This window comes from Rhinatrema bivittatum, chromosome 13 (assembly GCF_901001135.1).
Source record: "Rhinatrema bivittatum chromosome 13, aRhiBiv1.1, whole genome shotgun sequence".
NCBI classification, from domain to species: Eukaryota; Metazoa; Chordata; class Amphibia; order Gymnophiona; family Rhinatrematidae; genus Rhinatrema; species Rhinatrema bivittatum.
Genome location: NC_042627.1, coordinates 7,434,819 through 7,445,334, shown reverse-complemented (window position 1 = coordinate 7,445,334; position 10,516 = coordinate 7,434,819). Strand labels below are relative to the sequence as shown.

The window sequence follows — 10,516 nt, the reverse complement described above, 5'->3', positions numbered from 1 at the left end:
ATTTAGCAAAATAAAACTAATTCAACTACCCCAGCGGAATTTTGCTAATGGGGCAGATTGACCCATTGGCGCAATAGGGCAATGCCCGAGAGCGCAGGGCATTCGCTCCTAGCCTCGGACGGGCGATTAGGGGCCCCGATCACTGCCAGTCCCGCGCCTGCCACAGAGAATCGCTAAGGTCACGCTCGTGCTTTGCATTACACTAACTGCGACTGCGCATAGCGAAAGCGGTCACGCGCAAGGACACCTTTCCTCTAGCGCTGGGAGGCGTGGCTAGCCTTTATTACGTCACCGACTCACAAGGTGTACTTGCGACGTCTGGAAGAAACCAAACAGACTGAAGGGGAAATTAGAGAGTGCAAAAGGGAAAGTAGGATCCCACCCGTTTCCGGTTTTTATCTTTATTATTTAGACAGAGTTTTCCAACTGTTTATGAACAGCAGAAGCCAAGGAGCTTGGTAGGATGTCTCAAGTCATGAATTTTCTCCCTTGATTACTGAATGGTTGCGCCGAGCTGGGCGTTCCATCCTTGCATTAGAACGCGTCTCCGGTGGCCGCGCGCGGGCTGTGTTGTGCTGCTCTGATGATTTTACCCCAGCCACGGTGCTTGCAGCTCGGTTTTCTCCAGCAGTGATTCGGTAGAGAAAGACTGCATATGTTTTACAAAAGCTTGCATTGAAGGTAGCGGGGAGGGCGGGAGATGAGAGGATAAGGGGCTGGGCATGTGCCCTGTGTATAGAGAGGAGCACTGGGGGTGCTGCGGAGTGGCCCCGTTTACCTAGTAATTGGATTTAGCACCCTTGATTGCAGGACTGTGGAGCTTTAGTACGTGACCTCTGATAGAAAGAGGGCTGTAGATGCAGAGATTGGACTAAAGGGGGGGGGGGATGCCTGGGTAGTTGTGAATGAAGGCTTCTGGTGCCAGATCCCAGCCTTACTAGAAGTATGAAGAGAGAACCCCAAGAGCCAAACCTCCTCCTCCACCTTGAAACGAGGGGAGAGGATTCTCTAGGAAATGAGGGAATAGGGATTAGTAAAACGGGTGCGAGATACAGGGGGCGATACTGATTAGAAGCTGCTGGTTTTTTTGCAGGAAAAAATGGCTCCAAAAGGCAGGAAGAGGAAAGCGGTTGATTCTGAGTCAAGAGCCGGACAAACGGATGTACCAAACGGTGGTATCGAGGAGAAAGCACTGAAGAAAGGCCGAGTGCTTGGCGAGAGCTCGGCTGCACGCATCATCATTGAGCACTGGTAAGGGCAGCATTGCCAGCCCAAGCTCTCTTAAATCATGAGGCTAAAGTAATAGGTTTTGATATATAACTCGCATGTTGCTATTTTTGAAACATAATTTGTCTGCACCCTCCTTTCCTTGCCCCACCCCCACCCCATATCTACTCTTTCCCCAACTCCCCATCCCCCTCCTGTTACCACCATGCTTTCCTCTTATTCCCTGTCCTGTGGGCCTTTCTTCAGTCAGGATATTCATGTATTGCTTCTCTTGACAGTAAAAGCTGACGCGTTTATGGGCGCAATGCTGACGCATTAAGTCAGGCACTGCGTGAAGACTTCCCTGACCTGCAGGTGGAGGTAAATCCAGACAAGCCGAGAAGAAATAGTTTTGAGGTGACCCTGGTAAAGGAGGACGGAAGCTGTAAGTGTATTCTGTGCAGCAGCGCGTACAGGTGGGCTGGTCTCACTCTGGCGTGAGCCTCCTCATGGTACTGTCAACTGGAAACTGCTGCTTTGTGACCCCCGCTCTCTATCTTGCTCTGAATTTCAGCAGTGGAACTGTGGACAGGTATTAAGAAGGGGCCACCACGCAAGCTGAAGTTTCCAGAGCCCGTTAAGATTGTCCATATTTTAAGAGAGGCTATGTAACAGACCAAATCCAGAAGAGAGACTTGTAAGGTAAGTAAAATAAGGCTGTAGGCCCAGGGAAGCGATGGAATGAACCGAACTAACATTTATATTCATTGATAGTTTCTTAGCGTCCAATCAGATGAATCCAGAAGTGGGTTGTGCACCTCTATCAACAGATAGAGATGGAGCAAACTAATGTCACAGTACATATACTCCTGCAGTGACATCAGCCTGCCAGTATTCTCCGTCTCCAGCAGATGGTGGACGTGCATCTCCCTACTGGGGATTGCTTCATTTGAAAAAGGAGACTTAAATATCCTATTTGCCCTGCTCTCCTGTGGTGATACCAAAAGGTCCCTTTCACAGTTGAGAGTGCCTGACGTGATTTCCATAGTCCCTCAGATGAGGATTTTGGTCCGGTAGTTGGTTTTTCAGCCGGCTTCGACTTAGCTGCTTAAGGCAGCGGGTGCAGGAAGCAGAGCTTGGCAGTAATGGCACATGGCCCTCTCCCCTCACAGCCGGAGACCGTATCTGTACTCGGCCAGGTAAGGGTAAGTGTGTGTGAGTGTAAAGGAGGTTTTTGTGGGGTAGGGCTTCCTCCTTTTTCCCTGCTTTCATGCTCGGCGTGCCGTTCCGATGTTTGTCCCGCTCCGGGAACGGTTGAGGGATGTGAGCAGCCACTGTAGGCCTGCAGTGATGGTGTCTTTGACACAGAAAACAGATCTGAAACAGTTCTTATGCCGGAGCCTTAGCGCAGGAGGAGGAAGGTAAAGGGGGGCGTCTATGGCTGAGCGGGAGGCATCGGAAACTGAGGCCAATGCGCAGGGTCCTGCAAAAAAGCACTGCTCCTTCTCGACACGAATTTCAGCAATGGTTTAAAGAACTGCAGTCGGATATGTTGGCGGTCAAAGAGGGGTTCGGGTGGAGGAGGTAGAGACGCATTTAGAAGATCAAGCAGCTGAGATGACGCAGGTTCAAGAAAACTGTGCTAAAACGAATGTCTCAAGATTAGAGGAGCTGGAAAATCGGATGCGGAGAGTTGACCTGAGAGTTCGGTGACTGTTATCAGGCGGTGGACAGTAAATGCACGCCATGGCTCGGCTCAGAGGATCAGGAGCATGTTATTCCAAAAACAAATCTAGTGCGCTCATCGGGCTCTGGGGCCTCCACGAAGCGGCTTGCCGAGAGACATTGTGGCCTATCTTCATGAATTCCAAATTGAGGAGAAGGCGATGATAGCGGTGTGGCTCTTGTCAGCTGGAAGGGATATAAAGTGGAGATCTTTCAGGACTTGTCATCTGTCACTATACGCAAGAGGAGAGATTTCAAGGCCGTCTCAACTGAATTTTACAGTCTCAATATGTTGTTACCGATTGGCGGTTTCGGTTTGCACTTAGCTTTAAAATAGAGGGTATGACTTGTAAAGTGTGCACGGTGGCGGAGGCGATGGAAATTTTGAAAGCAGCTGGCATTAACGTGGCAGAGTCCTCGCAGCCGTTGGGTTCCACTGGACCGCAGTGAATGGGAGGGACAACGGCTGCAGCGCCAATCCAGTCGCTCAGTGATGCAAAGACCTGGCTCAGAAGCAGAAACCTGCCTGATTGAGGGGGGTGTGTTTATTTATTTATTTGGCTTTTTTTTTTTATATACCGATAACCGTTTGCACATCGTATCGGTTTACAATTAACTTGGAAATTATAGGCTAGGCCTTTACATGGAACAGATAACCGTAGGTAAAAAACTGAGAAAACAAAAACAACCAAAAGTACATAAGTTAAAAAAAAGAACTTATTTACACAATTACAAAGCTAATCAATGGCAAAAATGGGAATCCAGAATACAATTATATGGTAGGGGTAGAGGAGGGGTAGGCCTGTAGGAAGAGCCATGTTTTTAGTTTTTTTTTTTAACTTAGGAGTGGATGTCTCGGGGCGCAGATCTGGGGGGAGCGAGTTCCAAAGTGTAGGGCCAGCGAGGGAAAAAGCTCTGTTCAAAGTTGAGATAAGCTTGTAGGGTTTGATAAGAGTGGGTGCGGAGAGTTCCTTGAAGGGCTGGACGAGTTTAGGTTTTTTTTTTTGTCTTTGGCGGGGTTTATTTTCTTCTGACATAAATATGCCTTCTATTGTTATGTGTGGAGGGGAAGGTACATTTCAACCTGTTTCTTTTCAGCTATTTGTTTGGTTTTTGTATCAGGAAAGGAGGAGGTGACGGTGCTCTTGGTTGACGTCATTCCTTATGGAGGAGAGAGACCACTATTAGGGAGTGGGGGAGGGGAGTCTCAGTAGGGGTTTTGGGGCACTTATTTTTTGTTATGGCAATGTGGCGAGAGCTTGGATAGAAAGGCTAGGCAATATGGTGGACATTAGATATATTTCTATGGATCCAATAAAGCTTATTTCAGTTAACACTAAAGGATTAAACTCTCCTGGCAAGAATTGGATCAGCCGAAGGCTTCAGTAGTATTTTGCCCGGAAACGCACCTCTGGCGTAACGAGGGTCTGCTTCAGTCACAACAGTTCCCTCATCAATTTTTGGCTTCAGCATCGCTGCGACACAAATATTGTGAGGTGGGAGTCCTGTTTTCTAAACATGTGGTGGTAAATATTATGGCCACTTAAATCTGCTCTCAACGTCCTTTAATTGCACTGAAGCTACTTCTTAATAATACTTTATTTACTATACTATGGTCAATATATATGGTCCCAACTCAGGGAGGTGTGTTTGCAAAAGAAATATCACAGCTATTGTCCAATAGGGTGGAAGGTCCTCTAATTGTTGGGGGATTTCAACCTCGCCAATTACCCATTCGTAGATAACTCTGAGAAGCTACGGGATCTCATGCTTCACAGAGTGCCCTTAAACATTTGTTGATGGATAGAGGATTAATAGACATTTGGTGCCTTAAGAACTTGACGTGCCATGACTATACTTTTTTTCTCTAAGGCCCATTCATCATATTATAGATTGGATTATTTTTTAATTGACAAATTGGTGGCTGGGTCTATGGATGAGGGTATAGACACTTTAACATGGTCAGATCATGCCTCTGTTTGGTTCTCTGGATATATCACAGTTATGGGAGGGTAGAAAATTTTGGAGACTGAATTGACGGTTTTAGATGTAAAATATAAAAATCAGTTGGAGTCTGAAATCAGGGAATATTTTGTGGAAAATACATCTAGGGACTATACCCCTGTTTAACCTCTGGGCTTGCATGAAAGCTGTAGTCAGGGGTAATTGGATTTCCAGGGCAACTTATCTTAAGCGTGAGAGGGACAAAACCCGTTTAGAGTTATGACAACATATTGCTGAATGGGTGCATAAATGTACCTTGGATCCTGTCACCTGGAGCAAATTGGAAAAAGCTAGGAAGGACTTACGCGAGGGGCTGGCCCATCAGCTAGACTCCTCTAAGCAGGTGTTTTTCGAGTATGGGAACAAACCAAGCAGGTTTTTAGCCAGGTGCTTGAAAGAGAGGGTGATTCAGAACCATATTGTTACATTTAAAGAAAAGGACAGGACTTTTCTGATACTGAGTATTAGCATTTCATACATTTTTATGACGAGCTCTACTCCAATGAAAATGAGTTGGATGCTTATCTTTAGGATTTTCTTTTACCGGTGCTGTAAGAAGAATGCCAGGGGTTACTGAATGATGATCTCCGGGCAGAGGAAATTTTGCAGGTTATTTCTGACCTGAAGATAAATCCCCTGGTCTAGATGGCTTTTAGGCCAAATTTTACAAATTTTAGCCATCTATTCTGGTAGGGCCAATGGTTAAGATGTTTAATTCTTTATGTGGGGTTAGGGAATTTCTCCCGCATGAGTGTTGTTAGTATTAATTTGATCTGGTGGGTGAAGAAAAGGGCTGCCTGCAATATTATTGACTGATGCAGAAAAAGCCTTTGACTATTAATTGGTCTTATTTTGGGTGTTGGAAAAACTTTGGCTGGGGATTGTTTATTTTGTGGACACGAGCATTATATTCCCGGCCTCAGGCTTGTATCAAAATTAATGGGGGATACACTCTGACTTTTGATATTAGGCGAGGCACACGTCAGGGATGTCCGCTATTGCCTCCTACTTTTTTTTGTCCTCTCGTTAGAACCCCTAGTGGAGGGGCAAATTCATGGGATAAGTTTGGGGGGTAGACTATAAGATGCCACTCTTTGCTGCTGCTATTTTGTTTATATTAAAAGTTCCTGTTGGGCCCTTTAAGTGGGGTTTTGCCAGAGATGGGGAATGGGGGGGGGGCTTTGGGAAACTGGCCAGATTTAAGGTGAATGAGGATAAATCTGAACTCTTGATCATCTCTGCCTCAGCAGAAGGTATGCAAACCTTTCCTCTTAAGATAGCTGCAGAATGGGTCCAATATCTGGGGGTTCGTATTGGACCAGAAGGGGATAGGTTATTCTGTCTTAATTACAATTTGTTGGCCCAGACTATTCTTAGTGATTTAAGTAAATGGGATTTCCTGCAGTTGTCCTGGCTTAGGCAGGATCAATTATATTCATTTTAAGATTGCTGAGACTTGGCTATTTTTTCCCAATATGGGTCTCTGACCATTTGTCGAAAGTATGGCAGAAAAAGATATTTAGTTTTATATGGAAGCGGAGACCTCAGAGGGTATAAAAAAAAATGTGCTTTATTTAACTAAAGCGTGAAGGGGACTGGGAGTTCCCAATCTGAAGTGGGACTATGCGGCCTCCCAGTTGAGGGCACTTCTGACTTGGCATAGGCTCTGGGCCATGAAGCCTTGGGTGGAGATAGAGGGGTGTTGGGCAGGGCACTTCACCCGAGCAATGAGGGTGTGGGCTAAGGGAACGCCCTGCAGACTTGGCAAAGACGGAGCTCAGTTCTGGTGGGGGATAGGGACGGTTATCATTCCACTTTTCTGTATCTGAAAGAATGTCCCCCAGGGAATGATGCAGCTTATAGAGCGAGATGGGTAGCTGTGGGGGCGACTTCACTGGGACAGTTATTGGGGGGAGGTTTGCTCTCTTTAGCTCTTCTTCAGAAGACGAATGCTTTGGAAGGCAGGGATGGGTGTGCATTGGTTCAGAAACTTAATTTTATGCCTTGATTGGATTTAGAAAAGTGTCATGTAGGGTTTTATTTCCGATTTATAACTGCTCAACAATTCTAAGCAGCTTACAATATGCATAATTGCTGTTAAAATATCAGTATCACCTCTAATTACGATTCAGGCTTGTGATGGGTTGTTTTATCAAGCAATGAAGTGTGAAGGGTTTTGTCCACTCATTGTCTTATCATAAACACGGCAGAGTCTGAAAGGCCTCAGATTCGATGTGCTGCACAGTTAATGCTATTCAAGGGTGTCCACTGTTTAGCAGGTTTATCAAATTCCGTTGAAACCGGTATAACCAAGAGGAAACTAATGTCTGTTTTGGGTTTTATGCAGCCCTTTATTCCATAATTGAAGTGGGTTTGTGTTAAAGGTTTTTTTTCCTTTCATTGTGGTTAATTCGTTTTCTCTTGCCTCACTGATAGCAGTTTACCTTGTCTTATGGATTGCATGTTAACCCTTTTAAAACACACAGTATTTATTTTTAGTGTTGTTCACCTATTTATGGTGGAGTAGGTGGCAGGCTACCCTTTTTAAATGCCTGGATTGTATGGTGGTGGCTAGGGAAACCGGACACTTTGGTTGCTGTGTCAAACGACTAGAAGGTTAAGTCATGACGTGCATCTTTTCCTGTACATACCCAGATCAGCCCAGACTCCTGGATTTTGCCTCCCTTCCAGCAGATGGAGACAGAGAAATCTTTACTGACACTTAACTTGATGTGCCACATGCAGTCTGTCAGTATTTCTCTGTCTCCAACATAAGAAATTGCCATGCTGGGTCAGGCCAAGGGTCCATCAAGCCCAGCATCCTGTTTCCAACAGTGGCCAATCCAGGCCATAAGAACCTGGCAAGTACCCAAACACTAAGAAGAACCCATGTTACTGATGCAATTAATAGCAGTGGCTATTCCCTAAGTAAACTTGGTTAATAGCCATTAATGGACTTCTCCTCCAAGAACTTATCCAAACCTTTTTTTGGAAGGAGGTGCAAGGATAGGATAACTGGTTAGCCCTCCCTGAAGGTGGGGCCATCCTTTCAGGTAGAGGGGTGTGTGTGTGGGGGAGGGGGTGTTGGAAACCCCTAGGTCTGTCCAGATCCTTGACCGCTGATGGAGAACTGGTGGAGTCAGTTCCCTCACCTCCCTCCTCTCCCTCCTTCAGGTGGACAGCGGGAGCCTGCAGCCACTCAAGGAAACTCTGTGAAACTAAAAATACTGAGGGTAGAAGTACCTAATTAGATTTCAAAAATCCTTTAAGAGGGATGGTTTTTTGCTTTGTAAAAATATTAATCTTGCTCCCCCCCCCCCGATCCAGTTTAAAAGGATATTGTGCATTCCCCCCCCCCCAATTGGGTGTCATATTGCCTTGCTTTGATCCAGTCATCTCCTAAATCCTACTTCTTACTAAGTGAGAGCTCCTGTGTCTTTCAGATTGCTAGTAAAGGGCTCACTTTGAGGTCATGATGCACAGTTTGCAATCTGGCTAATAGTAGGTTCAGTCCTGATCAATCTTGGTTTTCTGATGCCTGTCCCAGTGTATTCTACAGGGCAAACCGAACACTGCTCCTGACATGGAGTATGCTTCGGGCCACTGCTCCATTAACCCTGTGCCTGACATTTCATTTACATTTTCCTGTGTGGCAATGTCACCTGCGGTGCATGATGGGAGTTTGAAGGCTGCTCTCCTGCCACCGGTTCTTTGCTCTTTTATCAAGAATCCTGAGGATTTTAGAGTGCATGAAGTCTAGATCACCTTTCCTCTGAAGAGAGATTTTAGAACTATCAGTTGATTTCTGGTAGAACCAAGAGTGATAGTGGTTAACGTTTACAAGAAACAAATGTAGCTACCTAAAGTGAGGACATTTCTTAATTGCTAGTCACAGTCCAAGGGCTGTGACTAGCAATTAAGTTACCTGACGTACTTAAAAACCAGTTGCAGAGATCAAACAGCAACCATAACTATCATTAATAGATGGCTGCACCAACCAGTAACCACATTTCCAAGGAGCTGGGACTCAAAGGGATAAGTTCATTTTTATCTGAGTTGTGTGTTGAAATAGTTTCTGCTTTGAGTTGACTAATCTCTCCCTCAAAAGGAGAACCATAGTTAGAGCTCTGCAGGAGGGCCTGAAATCAAATAAATAGTAGAGATTTATATTCTGCCTTTCAGCCACTTCAAAGCAGATTACATTCAGGTAATAAAGTAAAAAAAATAAATGCAAGCCATCCTGTTGCTTCATAATTCTGCCAGTTACTGTTTGCAATTGGTCTTTTAGGAAATGTCTGACCAGGCCTCTATCTGACGTTTACGCTGTGAGATGCTCTGTGGCCTTCTAGAATATACATGCACTTGCTTATTGGAATACTCTTTATTTTCATTTTCCACGTTGGTAGCCAGGTTGGAAGAGCCGTTGAATCCCATCTGCTGGAGAGTTTGTGATGAGAAGCGACCAATGGGCCAACAAACCCAGTCGTGCCTCTGATGCCTTTTGTAGCTCCGACAAATGAGAAGAGATGGCTGGGAAGCCTGCATGCAACCAGCTGCTGGGAGTAGCGCAAAAAAAAAAAATTCTCAATAAAGGAAGAACTTTTAAAATGAAACAGGTGTGAAGATTTTATTTTAGCATGCCCGCTGGAGATGGAACAGCAGTGTGGGGTAAACTCCTGTACACTATAAAAGATGGTTATGAAAATGTGTTTAAAATAGATTTTCTAGCTGGGCTTCATGTGACAAGGGTTTTAAGGAGAGATGTGTGCAGGGTGTGTACAAATTCCCCTGCAAGGAAAGAGGTGCAGCTGGGCTTCACAAACGAATGCAAGCAAAAATTACGTTTTGTTACTGCATGGCCTTAGGGGAAGCAAATCTACGTAGATTAAAGGGTTCATAGTGAGAAGCACAACAACCAAGATCCTTCAGGTGCAGTTGCAGGGCTAACCAGTTGGATCTTGCCCATTGACTCCACAAAAAGGGCCTGGGATACTTTCTGGAGGCGGAGGGCAGCCCTATACTGTAGTCAGTTTGAGTGAGAAGCACATAGTGCTGGATACAGACTGCCAAATGTGAATATGCAATGTTACTTACAATTAGGTAAGTCTTTCTGGGGTGTGAAATGTGCAGGAGAGAGCAGAGTTGAGTATCTGTAACAAGTGCTCGCAGAGGAGAGTAGGATGTTAATCCTCATACATGAGTGACACTGGATAAAGCCCAGCATGGAACTTTGATCTGAAAGCATCTAGAAATTTCAAATATGGCCTACTGAGCATGGGCAGGGGCCAGGGTGATGTGCCCCCTAGCCAGAGTCCCTCAGTGCATGCTATAGCTAATACAAGGAGAAATACAACTCGCAGGGGTGGGGGATGGGTTTTGTGAGGACTAACATCCTTTTGTCCTCAGAGAGCACCTCTGCTTTCTCAAAGGAGCAGCAGGATCATAGTCCTAACATGAGTGATTCCCAACGTAGTGGGAAATCGCACAGGACTTGAAAGCACCACCTCTCTCCCATTTGCCTGTGCGGCAGCTGACCCACAAGGGGGCAAGGTGGGAAAAGAGTTGGGTTCTACAAAGAAAA

At 45.5% G+C, this 10,516-nt stretch overlaps 1 protein-coding gene across 6 annotated transcripts; it reads left to right on the top strand.

The window, feature by feature from the left end:
* Positions 1–344: 344 nt before the first annotated feature.
* On the top strand, positions 345–9,548 carry SELENOH (selenoprotein H). 6 transcript variants are annotated; one of them, XM_029575400.1, is made up of 5 exons: positions 345–458; positions 1,094–1,251; positions 1,506–1,651; positions 1,781–1,908; positions 9,342–9,548. In XM_029575400.1, exons 2-4 carry the CDS (start codon positions 1,100–1,102, stop codon positions 1,876–1,878), a joined length of 396 nt encoding a protein of 131 aa, XP_029431260.1. In that variant the 5' UTR covers positions 345–458; positions 1,094–1,099; the 3' UTR covers positions 1,879–1,908; positions 9,342–9,548. The 6 variants fall into 6 exon arrangements, with proteins under 6 accessions (XP_029431260.1, XP_029431262.1, XP_029431264.1 ...); XM_029575402.1 differs by having other exon boundaries at positions 348–370; XM_029575403.1 differs by lacking the exon at positions 345–458 and adding an exon at positions 483–638 and having other exon boundaries at positions 9,346–9,548.
* The last annotated feature ends 968 nt before the right edge of the window (positions 9,549–10,516 follow it).